The sequence below is a fragment of the Cynocephalus volans genome, chromosome 6 (genome assembly GCF_027409185.1).
Source record: "Cynocephalus volans isolate mCynVol1 chromosome 6, mCynVol1.pri, whole genome shotgun sequence".
Lineage (NCBI taxonomy): Eukaryota > Metazoa > Chordata > Mammalia > Dermoptera > Cynocephalidae > Cynocephalus > Cynocephalus volans.
In genome coordinates, this window is record NC_084465.1 from 126,527,104 (window position 1) to 126,544,058 (window position 16,955).

General features: G+C 44.5%; 1 protein-coding gene across 5 annotated transcripts in view; it reads right to left on the bottom strand.

Annotated features, from left to right (window-relative positions):
- Positions 1-16,955, bottom strand: part of DIP2C (disco interacting protein 2 homolog C) — a 392,086-nt gene that overhangs the window by 128,341 nt on the left and 246,790 nt on the right. For all 5 annotated transcript variants that reach the window (XM_063100478.1, XM_063100477.1, XM_063100476.1 and 2 more), the window contains 4 exons: positions 13,270-13,479; positions 3,213-3,347; positions 1,430-1,549; positions 93-290 (listed from right to left, as the gene is read on the bottom strand). In XM_063100478.1, coding sequence (XP_062956548.1) covers positions 93-290; positions 1,430-1,549; positions 3,213-3,347; positions 13,270-13,479 — 663 coding nt within the window. The remainder of the gene's footprint in view (positions 1-92; positions 291-1,429; positions 1,550-3,212; positions 3,348-13,269; positions 13,480-16,955) is intronic.

A 16,955-nucleotide genomic window follows, 5' to 3' on the forward strand; every position in this document is an offset into this window, starting at 1 on the left:
ACACTTCTCATCTAGAGTATGAGACCCAGAAAACTTCGTTTTACTCATCTTTGATCTACCAAGCAGTCACTCCAGGAGTAAGCAAGGATTACCGTAAGTGAGAATGTACAGTGGCTTCCCGTTCGTGTCCATGGTGGTCAGGCAGGGGGCCTTTGGGGAGATGGTTCCCCATCGCTGCAGCGCGGCCTCAAGGGACGGCGGCCAGTTCGTGACCACACCCAGCTGCTCCCCACGCGTGGCCAGCATCTGTGCCCCTTCTGGCTTTGGTTGGTTTGGATCTGGTTGCTGAACTAAACACATTTGAAGACAAAAAGTTTTCAAGAAGAATACACCCACGTTAGCATGGTTACTTTTTACTCTTTTTGAAGAGCTAGGAGACATACTTAAGGTATAAATTTACTAGCTGCGCAAAACATGCTTTTCTAGAATCAGGGTCTATATACTGGCCTTGTGGATGTGACAGAAACATTCAATTTGTATAATTTCCAAGGCAATATGGGATGGGAACTTAGGTAGACATGAGCTCATTTATAAACTGACAACAGTTAAAACTATATATTGTACCATGCCTACAGTTTAGGATTGAAACAGCTATGTTTAAAATTTCAGTTATTAACATACACTTGTAATTCTGGGCTCCAAAGAGCTCAAATCTTGCTAAATTATATTTTGCCCTTAAATACTCAGATCTAAATTTAAATTTACTATAACTACTGTAAAGAACAAGAGCATGGAGCAAGTATTTTCTTAAGTAAAACTAAAATAAACACATTGTAATAAAACAAGATCTCTCCAATTCTTCACTTTTCATAGGTGAGAAACATAAATGATTTCTCCCACTTCTGAACAAGGTTTCTCTCTCATAGTTTATGATTGACAATCTCCATCTCCTGGCCAGAAAACCAGCTACGTCTTACCTCTGGTTTAATGAACAGGAATATATGGAGTCTGGGTTTGATAAAACCAGCAGGTCTTCTGTTTTGTTTCAACTTTAAGTTGTTTGTGTTCAAAGGTTCAGGAGCATTCAGGGGCTAAGACACCAGCTCCTGTGTTTGTAAACAGTGACAGGAAATGGAGGAGAGGGGGCTCCTGCTCACTAGCTCATCAGCGAGAACTGCTGTGCAGTGAGCATATCTATAATCTTACAGAGCCCTTAAAAGAGGCCTGGCTCATAGAACAAAATCACGGTGTGCTGAAGGTGTCAAACAATCAGTTTTGGAGCTCTGCACCTGTGCCAGTGCTTGGTGCACCTTCAACGTGGCCATTTGGGGACAGACCCTCACCCTCTTATCCAGATTCCCACCATCTAGTAAATGTCAAGATTTCTGCTCTTAGAAAAATAAAATAGCCTTGTAGAGAAAATATCATTATTGTTTATGGGACCGTAGGAACACCTGAAAGAAACAGGGGTGGGAAAGGGTTCTTTTACCTTCCAACAATTCTTCAAAGTCATCAACAAAGAATTCTCGTAATGGTGGCCGTTTGGGTCGTTTGAGGGTATTGACAAGCTGCTGAATTTTTGCTGATACCCGGCTACTTACTGGTACTCCTGAAAAACAGGAACCGAGGGTGGATGAGTGACTGTCACAGTTTGAACAAGCAACCACAGTAAAGGGGCCAAAACTGGAGTTCCCTGTCCCATCTCCAGGGTTGCCATAACAGCAATGCCCAGAGACCACGCATGCCCTCAAGGTACTGGACGATCGCTGTGCTCAGGAAGAGGGATCTACCCGGTAGACAGATGAGAGGGCAAATGCGGCACAGTGACGGTTCTCCTTCCCAGCTTTGTGGGACATTCTATTCTGATGGGAGGAGCCTGAGGACCACACCTGGGACTTGGTCCCACCTCTAACTCTTAGAATCTGTATCTGTGACGGGTGGCCTGCTCATCCCTTCCCCACAGGGTCAGACGGCTGGCCGAGAAGCAGCCAGTCTCTCCCTGAGTTGGTCTCTCCTAAGACCATCAGCGAGGCTGAGGAAGTGCCTGAGGGTGGGTTGCAGCAGGAGATGCTGCTGCAGACCCACTGATGGAGCTGGGGGTGCAGGCTCACCATGATGTCAAGGCCCTGTCCTCTCCCGACTACGGCAGAGTGCCTTGTACGTCTCTCCCCGACCAACTGACTTTGGTGCATGTTTAGGTTGTGCATTCTAGGAGTACAGCAGGTAAATCTCTAAATTCAAATTTTTATGTAACAGAATCTAGCCTATGTAAGGGCACTTCAAAAAGTTCATGGAAAAATAGAATGGAAAGATAATATGAGTCATTCCATTAACTTTTGGAAGTACCCTCATATTTACCCGTATGTACTGAGAAAAATAAACTTCATTTTTTAAATATTTACTTCTTGTAACAATGAATGTGACATCATTTTGAAAACTGACTAAATGAACTGATAATTGAAAAAGTCATGAAGTTTTTAAATTTCAAGATAAATAATACAAACAAATGAACAAGTGAGAGGACCAAGATGGTGACACCCTTAACCAGATGAAACTCCCTCCCAGGCCAGCTGCATTCTTGCTGATGGTGCTGAGAAGCCCACCCAATAACCACCAGTTTGGAAATTACAGCAGGATCGGCAGAACCATAGTCAGTGGGGACGCTTCCCTAACAACTGAGGCAGAGGCCCTTGTTCTCTGCTGCCCCGGGTCATAAAAGTCAGCCTCAACTCAGGGAAGGAATGTGACACACAGAATGTGAGTAAATTTTCTATCAAACAGAAAAACTTAACAGGTAGTCTTAAATGCTTACATGAGCACTTTCAGAATTGACAATTTATTTGATATTTTCGAACATACAGAAAAATACACAATCCAGAATTTTCAACATCTAAACATAATATTTTCCCACGATATCATCTCACTGAATTTATTCAGATGAATCAGAGATCATCTCACAAGGACAGTAGTTCTCAAGCTAAGTTCAGAATATATGAGAACCATCGCAGGGCCACCCCAGAGCTTCTGATCCATTAGGTCTGGGGTGCGGCCCAGAACTTGTATTTCAGCAAGTGCCCCTGTGACTCTGGTGCTGGAGAACTATGCACAGTAGAAAACAGCCAGGCCACCTGCTACGGGAGGTTCATGAAGAATCTGATAAATCTGATTAGTGAATAGACTGCGTACCTAGAAGAATCATCCCGTTGGGGGCACAGGAAGGCAAGCCAGCAGAAACAGTTCACAAAGAAGGAAAACGTCTGCTTGAGACTCACCATCTCCGGTCTCCATGAGCTCGGCGTTGCCGTACTTTGGTGCCGTCCGGGATGTGGTTGAGCCCTGCGGCCTCTCCACCTGTATCGAGTGTTCTGAGGTGTAAGTGGTGACATCAGGAGGTGCAGAATGGTTTTCTGTAAAGAAGCACATGGTGAGGTTTTCCAATGGTCACGACAGTCATTCTGAGTCATTCTGAGTGAGCAAAAGGACCTCAAGCATGCTGCCTCCTGGGAGAAGACCCAATAATTACCCTGAACCAAAGGGGGCCACAACAACCTCAGCACAAATACGATCTTTAATTTATATAGTCCCAAATGGGACAAAGCTAGATAAAGCTCTGGACATAATCTCACAACGGGAGCCGCATCAATGGATTGCTGTAGCATTTGAACTAAAGTCCTGTCCCGAAACAGCCAGCAGACAAGCTGCCATGAGCCAGGCGTTCGTTCACAGAGGAGAGTGGTTTTTCTCATCTGTCAGAACAGGGGCAGTGAAGGGCGCAGGCTGCGGAGCCAGAGCCTGGACGGTGGGAAGTGCCTCAGCCTTCACCCATCAAACGGGAACAATACTGCTATCACCTCGGTGGGTAGCTGTGTGGATTAAGTGAGTTGACACATGTAAAGTTCTTAGGGTATTTTTCTTGATGAAGGGAGAGACATCAAGAAATATTTGCTATTATTTTATTTGTTTTCGCATGGATAATTCTGAATAGTCATTCAAAAGACACGTTCACAGCCTGATGTGTACTAAGTGCTGTGTTACAGCCAGTGAGATGTGCGGTAGTTTTCCTCTGCAGCATTCACTGGTAGTAAAGTTAAGTGTTTAGATGATTAAATGAGAGAGGGTACCATTTTTATATTTACTAAAAACAGTGCTAGGAGAGCATGACAAATAGAGACTATTAATGGCGTTTCACACATCTTAGGTTCTAGTGATGGGCATTACATTTCTAACTTTGATTCACTACCTTTATTAGAAGGAAACCATTCAAGATCACTTCCTCTGTCATCCAATGTGACAGAGATGTCACATGTGCTGGTACCAGTGTCGCTCATGTGGAGGCCTTTCTTCTCTGGACACGCCCACTTCAGCACAGCATGCGGGGCCCACTTAGAGAAGTTGCCAACAAAGAGCACAGAAATTTGCTGCAGAACAACAGGGCAATAAGCAGGCTGTGAAAAGACACTTATGTCGGAGCCGAAACAGGAAGGCAGTGGCCGCTTTGTCCTGCTCAGTCGGAGTGCCCACACCAGGCTTCTTCTCGCTGCTCTGCGCAGATCCAAAAACAACCACAAAATTGCCGAGTACTGATTTGGGGATTACAAATAAACTGTAGCAAGTACGCATATTCGCAAACATGGAATCTGGGAATAATGAGGACTAACCATCCACAAAAGTGAGTTTGCATGTGTTTTCTAGCTCTATGAGAGGAAGACCGACAGCCAGGGAAGGGTCAGTCGTACTCCTGGGTCAGCTTCAGACAGAGCCTCCCGGGGTGACTGCTCATCCTGATCCGCCTGGACATCCTGGGAGCCCCTGGTCCCAGGCTCACATGCCCAGCAGGCAGCGTGTGCAGGGCAGAGCCCGGGCCTTCATGTCTTTGCCCAACCTGGTCCCAGGTCCACTACTCACAGCTGAGCCATGGGACCAGCTACACAACTGAGTTTCATGCCTCAGTTTCCTTTTCGATAAAACAGATAAGGGGTTATATTGGGAAGTACGCAAAGACACATACACTTTGTTATTATCAGGCACACCAACACCTGCTGGATGTAGAGACTATTAGTGCTGGGGTGCTGTGAGATGAGTCTGGCATGAATGAGCACTTGCTTGTGCAGACTGGGCCCTGGCATGTGTGTGAAGCATGACAGGAGCCATCGACCCTAAACAGACATTCAGCCTCAGAGGCGTGTGCTTTCCAGGACACTGCTCTGCGCCCTGGCACCGCCACGACTGAACTTCTTCCTCTAGACAAGCATAACCAGCCCGACCAAGGTGCCTGAGGGGCCAGACAGCGCACAGCCGGAGTGCAGGCATCTCCTCTCTCCTTCTCTAGGCTCATGTTTTTAACCACAGCAGATGGCCCTAATACATAAACAGTGCCAGGTAAAAATTCCCTTTATAGGACGGGTTCAGTTGAGATTGTGGACTTACTTTAACAGAAACACTACTGTTCAGGAAACACTCCTGCAGCGCAAGGAGAAATTCAGTCAAAACTGTGTACATACACTTCTTCAATGTTTAGTGTGATGCGGACTTTCAAACATGCAACAGATAACTACACTGAAGCTGTTGTTTTTATAAGGGAAAGATACAAGGTAAAAACAGTATATCCAAGTATACTAACTGATGAGTTAATTAAACGTAATTTTCGCCCTTTTCTCTGATAAGAGCAATACATGCCCATTTAAAAAACAACCCATTTTAAGAGCTATGCAACACAGAAAGTGAGTTTCCCCAGTGTTACCTGCTTGCCCACCAGTTTAGTGCACAGTTTTGGGTTTTTTCCTGCGGAATATACTATTTACAGATAGTTAATTCTTTGTAGCCAAAAAAAGGGATCATTCTGCACAAACTGCATGCAAGCTCTGCCTTTCACTTGCTTTGGCTGCCTTCCCACATTGGACCTCCGGCTGTGGGTGGGAACCAGCTTGACCTATGGGAGGCATGGGGTGGGGCTTAGCAGCATGCTTACACTTTGAGTGAAAGCACGACGGACACCAGTGCATGATGAGTGAAGTCTGGAGCCACCACCCAGCACAGGAGCAGTGGAAATGTGGGCGCACTGCAGTCCACTCTGCTCAGATTCATCAAGGCCATCCATTCAGTCTTCGAGGTGGGCAGCAGGAAAACTGCAGGCTTCCAATACATCTGGTGATCAAAGACAGGAGCAGTGACAGCTGGTGACTTCAAAGTGCCCCCTTCTCAAACTGTCTGCATGTGCCACCACTGTGGGAGCATGTGGGGCTGCCTCCTGCTGGGGTTGTGGGGACACATGGTATGTGCCTCTCTCATCCTGGTGGAGATCAAGACTCCAGCACTGTGTGGGTTCCTGTTTTTGAGGAGTATTTAAGAATCCTGCACATGACAGATGCTTGAGTGATGCTTGCTGATGATAGGGAACAGTGGACTCATTTGAAAGAGCAGGTTCATGTCTAAAATGCTCATCAGCTCCAGGCATGAGACCAAGGAAGTCCACACGCATCAAGAACATTTTGAGGATTGAGGGCTCTCATCTGTCACTCCCAGGCACCCACTCCTGGGCTGTCAGCCTGTTGTTCAGGCAACAGGTCCTCTGTCTGTGCAGCCGCTTCCCAGCCACGACCAACCCGAGGGTGCTGGCTGGTCTTCGCCATGGAACTCGCATCCCTAATCCAAGTCCTCTGCTGGCCTCTGCTGACCCCAGCTCCCCATAGGGACAGTCACAGGACGTCCTGCACAGATGCTGAAGCCACGCCGTCTGTGCTTGACAGATGTTGAGGAGTAGTGCAAAGAGTGAATGAGCACTTGAACAAGTACACTAACAAACACGACTGGTGAAGATGCAACACCCCCTCTGGGTCTAGCAGCATTCTTCAGTTCCAGCTATGACTAGGGTCTCAGGGGTCAGTGGTGATCAATCCCACTTTCAAGCCATGTTAATTATCTTTCAGTCCCCAGATAACTTTAAAGGAACAGAAGAAAAGTGGAAAATCTGGTTTTAATATATAGAAAGCAATGTGCCCTGGTCCCGTATCTCAGGGAGGATGAGTGAAGCTCTCACAGGTAGGGCCTCACGTCCCTTGCCTTGCACGGTTAATTCGACCATCGTGTTCACTGAGAACAGGAAGCAGCACAGTCATTGGACCAGCAGTCTGCCCAGCTGCTCCAGCTTCCTGGTAGAGGACAGACTACTCCCTCCACGTGGTAACGTGACCGACCGGAACCTCCATGGGAACGTGGAGGTGCCCGAGCAGGAGGCAGAACTGGCCCACAGCACATGCAAACTGCTCAGGGGTCCTGAGCATGGAGGTCCCCCGCAGTACAAGGGAGGCTACAGAACCACAGGGTTCTCAGACCCAAGCCACTCTCCCGAACCACACAAGCAAGGCTCTGTCAGGGGTAAATCTCCCAGACACAATGGCACCAGACGTGATTCAGAGATGGTGACTCATGGTGAAGGGATCTGCACTGACGTGGAGAGTCCTGTGGTGCTGCAGACCCAGGAGGCTGGATGCTCCCTGCAAGGCCATTTTCCACTGCAGCTAATCAGGAGAAAAGGCTTCCCTCCTTGGCGTCCCTGGAGGGAAGCCTCTGCCCAGCTCTAATGGACTACAGCTGTACAGTGTCTCAGCCAAGAGTGATAAACAGGGTAAGAATGGACTTATCAAGGCATTTGTAAGACAGGATTAAAAATGACACATTTATATATCCAAGCAAATATCTTATTCTTTAATAATCATTCAGGGTCAGAACAACACATTTAGCTTAACCTTGTCTTCTGCTACAGATTCATTTTTCCATTGTGTGCATGTGTGCTAATACACTAATAGTGACTCTCAGTTTCTTTTCAGATCTGCAGACAAATCTTCTACAGACCAAACTAAGAACTGGTTAGAAAAGGCCTTCGTGGTTCTATACTCAAACATTTCTCTCTGCCAAGGTTCTGAGAGACAGTCCGCCATTCACAGAATTGTGTGATTTCTCAGGTCTGGAGCTGTTCTCCCTCCACATTTATGCCATGAAAATCCCACAAAGATGTGATTTTGACTGTCAGATAAATCTTAGGATGTATGTGACAAACACTGGAGCAGAAATCTTTAACTCTGAACAACAGCCTCTTGATTTTTCTATCCACAAATTCACATTCACGATGAAAGACTGCAATTAGCATGAAGCACGTGCAGGCCAAATGTTCTGTGACGTCCTGACAGGGGATGGAGAAATCTTTAGCGTTCATGCAAAATTTAATTGTGCTTTTGTCTGAAGAGGACTCTTTCTGTTCTGCAACAGGGAGGCCCCAGTGGAAATGGTCACTGAGCACAGGGTGGAGCTCCCTGTCCTCCATGTGAGCCGTCAGCCCGTGGGCAACACACTCGGCTTCTTCACGTCTCAGTTTCTCAGCTGCAAAGCAAGACTGCTACTACTTACTCCTCATCATGGCAGAGGAAACTACGCTGGGAAGAACACAGTGCCCTGACATCCGCAGCCACATGGAAACCATCACGAGGCTGCTTCCAGGTTCCCTTCCTGCCCGCCAGGTTGGGTGTCTCCATTCTGCCGTCCTGCACTGTGTGAGGGCCCCTTCCCCTCTGGAGCTCCAAGAAAGAACCTGTGACGCTTATGAGCACAAAGGTGTAAGTGACTGCATCATGACTTTCTGAGTTAAACGCATTTAAACACTGAAGAAGAGGATATAAATGAACAGATGTTTCTACTGTGTACGTTAAGGGCAAGCTTGCAGTCAGTGAGGCGTTGTTGCAGAATGAAGGGTTAGGGTATCTTTGGACCCGAAAAACATTACTTTAAGCATAAAGTCTAAATAAGCAAACCAGTTTTGGAAGGTGAAAATCCCAAAATCATTTTCGGGGAAAAGAGACAGGCTCAGACCTGTGCTGTAACAATACTGACAGTGCCAGGAGGGGCTGCCATTTCTGAGAGGCGGTTGCCCCAGCCTGGGCAGTGAAGGATGGAGGTGGTCTGGGGTCGTGTGCGGGTTGCTGGGTGCTCAGAGCATGGACACTGACAGGCTGTGGGACCAAGGAGGAGTCAAAGGCTGTTGAGGCTTGGAGCCTGGAGCCTGGTGGCGTGGGGCCTTGCTAATGGGAAATGGAACTCTGATGAGGGACAGCCACCGATGCCCTCAGTGGATGAGCTGCTCTTGGGCACAGGCGGGGCTCACGCAGATGCCCTACAGGCTCTGTGACACATGCCGCTGGTGAGAGACTCCATGGCAGGATGAGTGGGTGTGGAGTCAGGAGAAGGCGCCTTTTACACCTGTGGTAGTGGGTGGGCCCAGGGGGTGCAGAGAGATAGGCAGGAAGAGGCAGAGGAGACACTGTGAAGGGGGAATGGGGCCCCAAGTGGGGAGGCCTGGGCAGAAGTGTGCACTGAGGCCGGATGACTGAGGGGGAGAACCAGATGCTCACGAGCAGCAAGGGCTGTGCTGGAGGTGGGAGGAGCTGGGGTTGAGGATCAGGAAAGGATGAACCCCAGAGAGAAAATGAACTAAGGAGTGGAGGGAGCTGGGGAGACACGGGCCGGAAGGGAATGAAGCATTGAAGGCATGAGAAAGGTATAAACGGTGACAGTTTCCATGAGTGTGTTTCTACAGATTGCGGTTTCATTACCAACTGAATGTGATTGTGTGGGACTTGGAGCGGCTCTAGGACTCACTAGAAATCATGGAGTCCAGACGGTTGAGGGCACCACCCATCTGTCAGGCCAGGCTCCCCTCAGTACTGAACTGCCAGCCAAGCCACACGAAACACGCTGTTGCAGATTAGGTTCCGTCCTGCCTTTTTATCTATCACAAGATCCACTTTTTTCTGCTTGCTCTTTCCATAGCGCAGTCTAAAACGCTCTAAAACAAGAGTTGGCAAACTAGGCATTACAGCGTGCCTGCCATCTGTTTTTATAAATAAAGTTTTATTGGCACACAGCTGTGCCTGTTTGATTGTGTATTGTCCACGGTGGCTCTTGTGCTACAACAGCCACGTGGCCCACAGAGCCGAAGACAGTGGCTCTGTGGCCTTTTACAGAAAGAACTTGCTGACCTGCTCTAAAATTACTCTGCTCAAGCTGCAAGAACGCCCCAGCAGGGAGGACAGGCACAGCAGGGACATCCCAGTCCCGAGCCGGCAGTTTCTGTCAACATCACCATCCCCAACACGTTCATGGTATTTTCAGACTGTTTATGTAAGTGTTTGAAAAGTAGCAATAGAGACTATAAAAAAATTCTCTAATAGTTTTGATGATTACACATAAATAAGTTAGGGTAATTTATCACAACAGTGGCTATTCAAACCCTCTGAATAAATTCTCTAATAAAGCAGAACCTAGACTTGAAACGTGCTGCTGCCAGGCTCCAGCTAATTGTGTAGCAAGTATGCACTACACATTCATCTCTGGATGCACTGCGTCGCCTCTGACTTCTCATCTTAGCAGGGACAGATGCAAGAAATCTGATGTGAATGTGTTTGCTAGTACAAACAGCACAGACCAAAAGGAGAGTTAATATCAACTGAGTTCTAAAATATACTGGAAATGGGAATTACATGTATGAACATCTGGCTGATGCAATTGGCCCCACACGTGCTGAGCACACCAACATGGGACAATGTCTTCAGACATGTACATTAACAAAATACTACAGAAAAGATTATCAAAAGTTACATTTAACAATGTATTTGGAGCTAAAAAATAAGAGAGAATAGCTTATATAAGTCTCATTCATTTCTCAGATATACAAAGTTTGATTCTGTATGTACAACAATAATGTTATCTATTCTGTTTTGTTCTTATTTCCTACTCTGGAAATGTATTAATATAGTTTCTTTTCAGTTTCTCTATTTCTATTTAGCTAAATAATTCCTGTAATTTTACCTTTAATGATTTTTACAAATACACTTCTTGAAGTTTAAAAGCATTCCATTAAGTCTACTGGTTATTATAAGATATGCCCCTCAACTTTTGACACTAATAAAATATCTTAGAAGTATTGATTCCTTCTTCTATAATTGTTTTCAGAATGTTATATACACAAATGATCTTAATAAATACTTTCTGATAATAATCAGGAATGGTTCTAATTCTCACTGGAGGGAGAAGGGCTGCCATGCCATCAGCGTGTCATTCAACCTGTGAGGCAGGGAGCTGCAGAATGGCAGGACTGGTTCCCTTGAATTACCAATTCTAACCCTTCTCAGTCTTCAGCATCCTCAGGGTGCATATGACCTGGAGGCTTCCTCATCAACGCTCCTGAGAGTCATGAGAGTGTGTGAGATGGACATTATGTGCAGCAGCAGAGAAAGAAACAATAATGTGGACAGGACTGCACATCACAGGCTCTGCTGGCTCAGCTATGGAGGTAATGCCTGACACCCCTGCTTAATCATGAGCATAATTAAATTTGTAGAAAGATCCACAAAGAACTTGAGATTTTGCTTCGACACAGAGTAGAATAGCCCATTTTGTGGCAGACTCCGCGTGGCTAGAAGTCTTTGGCCCATTAGGTTTTCTCCTGTCTTGGGTGTAAGAAGTCCCTGTAGTCTCCACATATGTCCCTCCCCTGGAGGGACCAGCACATGCCACTGAGTGGTTTATTTTGCCCTGAAGTCCTTAAATCACTTGTGTGTACACACACATGCACATGCACATACACGTGTGTGTGTTGTTAGTAAGCTTTCCATGATCTGAACAAAAGGTTGAACGCTGCCAATTCTCTTCTTACTTCATTTTACCACAGGAATAAAGTATTTTAATTCTCCTTCTTTCATCCAGTTTCGTTATTTTGCCACTGTTTTCTTCCCCACCCCCCCCAATTTCAGACTTACAGAAATTCCCAGATATTCTAGGAACTTATCTTTGTGCCAAATGAGAAATTACTGAAATGTCACACACTCCAGAGTTACATGTGGGTTACGCTGAGCCTTGACGCACATGAGATATGCAACCTTTTATAGCTTGGATGAATTTAACTCTCCAGGCTATAATCCTCCAGTATTCCAAGTGTAAACTCACAAAGAGAGAATTGAATGCAGTGATTAGTTTGCTCAGAAATATGTGTTTCTACTAGTAAGATTCTGGTGCTTCTGTGGAAGTGAGCAAAGTCAGAGGATATGGGCCCTTGCAAGGGGCAGAAGTGGTGCTGGACAGCTCAGCTGAGGTGCCAGACAGAACTGGCAGGGCTGCAGCCGCTGTCCGCGATTCCAACACACAGAAGAAGAAATTTTACTATCTGAAAATGTTTAATGGTGACACATTTCTGTTCAATGTTTAACTTACTGTGATTTCAAGTGGAGATTAACTCACATGAATCAGGGTACATGTTCCTAAAAATGTGCTCATCTGACCTGTGGGGAGCGTGTAATTCATTCACTGCATTCTCCTGTTTCCTAATGTGGATTTTTTGAGATATGAGGTTTTCCTACAGCAGTTCACCTATGGCTGGGAGGGTCCTTGCCCACATCTTGTGTCCTGTCATCCATGACAGCACAGCACGTAGCAGCCCCCAGTGGGGCTGAGAGCCGTCCTGCTCATGTTGCTACATAACAGAGAGACCATACTGAACCATACTCAGCATAAGTAATTTCCTTTATAAGAAACATTCATAATCAAACTGTTTAAAACTGTTAATGCACAGCTGAAAAAGGATCAGAACAGATCTGGGAGTCCTACCTGCCTCCACACTAGATGAGGACCTGCCAGGCGTATGAGCCGCAGGCACCAGCCGGGTGGAGGAAGGACTCGGGAACCAGTTACCCAGTGCACACAGCCTCTGTCCCCCAGCACACATTGACTCTTGTCTTCTAAAAATTCTTTCTACATCTCCTTTTCCACACTATCTTCCAGCGTCTCAGGGCAGTGCCTCCTAACTGTGTTCTTTCCCTAATGCAGAGGACCTGCCTTGCTATGGGACCCACACAAAACAGTGTGCAGTACCTGGGATACCTACGGCAGAAACAGCATAAAGTGGTCATGGTCACAGCTCCCTGGCTTCCTTAAGTGATTCCCAGAGTGATGGCAGCTCTGCTTTAAAATCCCCTCTATTGTTTGCCAGCACTATGAAAATTTAATTTGGAGCACGTTTTAGCATAAGTGGGAAGAAAACTTGTAAGTGGATATGGCTGTGAGTTTCCCTAATAAACAAGAACGTGTTCCTTTATGAACAGAGAGCCCCCGAAGTTCCGACTGAGGGGTGATTTGGGGTGGTGGGAAGCGGAGAAGCACCCCAGGAGTCCGAGGGGCTCTGCACATGCTCGTTGGATGCATTCGAGAGCCACACACAGAGCACAATGTGTGAACGAACGGGCGCTTTCAGTGGTCACTCAGAGGACACAGACACCGAGCACTCACCTATATGCGTCTGGGCCATGACATCAGCCAGCCGGTGGGCGGCCCCGCTGCCCCCGCTCTGTGTGGAGGAGGAAGAGGTGGTAGATGTGGTAGAGCCGTGGATGGCCTGGCTGATCCAGTGCTCCATGTTGATGCTGCCCTGGCTGGAGGTGGGCGTTCCCTGGGAGTCACCCTGCACCGAGCCTTCATCCTCTGAGCCGGAAGAGGTGTCTGTGTGCAGAGAGAGACGTGATTTGCTACCCACCGCAGCAAAGCAACATGCCCAATCTCAGTCCCCTCCAAACACTGCATACACAAACCTACCGCACACAAAACTGTTCAATGACTGCTCTAAACACCCCAAAAAGTTATACTACTTTTCAGATAATGATTCATTTTTTCTCTAGTGTAATGATTTTTTCATCTAAAACGTCTTAAACAAATATGCTATGGAAATGTTTATTTTGACATTGTAAGCTTGGACAAAGGCACGCTCAACAATTTCCTCCACATAACAGTTTGGGAAGAAACCAAGTTTTCTCTGCACACCTTCACCAAGTGAAAGGATAAGGCAGCACATGTGCGGGTTTCACGTGTTCAAAAGGTATTCACGTTTACCCCTTGTTAGCCCTGAGGTGCTTTTCTGAGCTATACAGTCAAGTGTTGCTTGACCAGAGGGGTGTGTTCTAAGAAATGCATCATTACGTGATTCTCTCGTGGTGTGGACATCACAGAGTGCACTTAATGCAAACCTAACAGGTACAGCCAACTACACACCAGTCTATGTGTATAGTCATTATAATCTTATGGGACCACCATAATATATGCAGTCAGTTGTTGGCCAAAATTTCATTACATGGTGCATGATACCCATGTGCCTCTTCAAATACTCAGATATTGATGAAGGATTGGGACAGAAGGAAGAACACACCTTACAGTGAAAGGCCTCCCCTTCCACCCGCCCCCTCCCACTCTGCGTCTCTGCCATGTCCTCTGGTGTGTATAATAAACCTTCCTCACAGTGCATTTTATGCTCAAACTATACCTATTTGTTTTTATAGTGTTCATTGCTTATAAGTTTTTCTCATTATTTAGTTGATTTATTGTTCTATCTATGAAACTTGGATATCTTAGATTTATCTCAGTTGAGATAAAATATATCAACTTTTTTCATTGAAATTAATGGAAATAGTTTTCATTTAACAATTTTGCACATAGCAGCAAGTGTTTTAAGAATGAATTGTTGGTGCATTTCTTATTCAAACTTTGATGTATGAATGACGATCAGGATCCTCCCTACAGGTGAGTTGTGTAAGATGCTGGGAGGGAAGGAGACACGTAAGCAGATCTAGAACACTTAAGTGAAGATAAGAGCAATGACAATTTATCCTAAATCACAGGACTTTTTTTTTTTAACACAACAATAACTGCAAAGAACTTTTAAACTATTACCATTGTCACATGCTGTCTGAAAAAATTTTTAAAGTTTACTTGGTAGTAATTGGTTAGAAAAACAACAATAGGAGTAGAACCTAAAAATTCTCTCCTCCCACCCTGTCTTTTAAGATAACTTATATAATTTATATAAAAATAAAGTTTATATATATTTATGTATTCAGACTTAAGACTTTTGAGGAATGTCCACATCAAACATAACTGTCTCCCCAGAAAGTTTCCTTATAGACTCCTTTATGGTCAACCTCTCATTCCCCACTCCAACTCTGCCTTTTCACAAGAAATATACAGAATAATGTCCCTCATGACAAAGACTCAAAAATCCTCAACCAAGTATTAGCAAACAAAATGAGCAGTGTACAAGATGAATAATATGCCATGACCAAGAGGTGACTAGAATTATATATTATGAGCAGGAATTAAGGTTGATTTAACATTCAGAAGTGAATTAATGTTACACGCCATATTAGTAGAATAAAGAGGGAAAAACCACATTAACCATAAAAGACACAGAAAGAGTATTCGACCAAATCTAACATGACTTCAAGATTAAAAACTCTTGACAAACTAGAAATAGAGGGTGATTCCCTCAACCTGTTCAGGGTATTTGTGAAAACCCACAGCTAACTTGATACTCAGCAGTGAAAGATTGAATGCATTCCCCTAAGACTGAGGATGGGGCAAGGAGGTCCCCTCTTGACGTTTCTATTATCTGGAAGGTTCCAGCTAGTGAAACAATAAATAAATAAATGAAACAATAAATTACAGACATCCAGATTAGAAAGGAAGAAATAGAAGTGTTTTTATTCACAGATGGCATGGTCTTACGTGTAGAAAATTGTAAGAGATCCACCAAAAATTCTTGAATGACTAAAAACTGAATTTTGCAAGGTCACAGGATACAAGGTAAAGATATAAAATATACAGATTCTAGCAGTGAACAATCTAAATATAAGCAATTTTATTCACAACAGCATCGAAAGCATAAAACACTCAGCAAAACATCTAACAGATGTGCAAGACATATACACTGAAAACTATGAAACATCACTGAAAGAAATTAAAGAAGATCCAAATAAGTGGAAATTAAATAAATGGAGAGATATTCATGTTCACGGATTGGAAAACAATATTGTCAAGGTGGCAATTCTCTCCAAATTGATCCACAAATCCAAAGCAATCCCTAATAAAATCCCAGAAGGCTTTTTGGGGGGCAGAAATTGAAAGCTTATTCTAAAATTTGTTTGGAAATACAAAGAATGTAGAACAGCCAAAATCACTTTGAAAAAAGTAAAAAAAAGTAAAAAAAAAAAAAAAAAAAGATGGAGGACTTGAATATCTGACTTCAAGACTTTATACAAAGTTTCAGTAATTAAGACAGTGGTATTAGCACAAGAATAGACATATGTATCAATGGAACATAAATGAACCCAGAAATGAAGTCTTACATTTAAAGTCAATTTATTTTTGACAAAGCTCCTGAGACAATTCAATAAGAATTCAACAAATGCTGCTGAGACAAATGGGTATCCACATACCAAAACAAACAAAATAACAACAAACTTAGATCCTTACCTCACACCATACAGAAAGGACTAACACCTAAATGAAAGAACTAAAACTATGAAACTTCTAAAACTTCCAAAGGTACAATCCATAAAATAAAAATGGACAAATCGGACTTCATCAAAATAAAAACTCTCAAGATTTCAAAAGACTCTTATTTTCCTCTGGCTACTTCATGGCTTACAACTACACACATATTTAACAACTTACAGCTTTGGAGGTCAAAGTCTAAAATCAAGGTGTAAACAAGGCTATGTTCCTTCTGGAGGCTTCAGAGAGAATCTGTTTCTTTGCCTTTTCCACCTTCTAGATGTCACCTGTACCCCTGGCTCATGGCCCCTCTACCTATCTTTAAAGTACATCACCCCAATCTCTGGTTCTTCCTCTTTTCTGAGTTTGACACTCGTCCTTCTCTCTCATAAGAACCTTTTAAATTATAGGGTGCCTACCTGGTTAACCCAGAATAACTGCCCCATCTCAAGATCTTTAATCACAAAGATATGTACATAAATGCTGATAGCAAATTATGCATAGTAGTCAAAAGCTGGAAACAATGTGAACAGACATCAACTGGTGAACGGATAAAGAAAATGTGGTATCCACCTAATACAATTCAACCACAAGAAGGAATGAACTACCAATGCATGCTACAACATGGACGAACCTCAGAACATTATTCTGAAGAA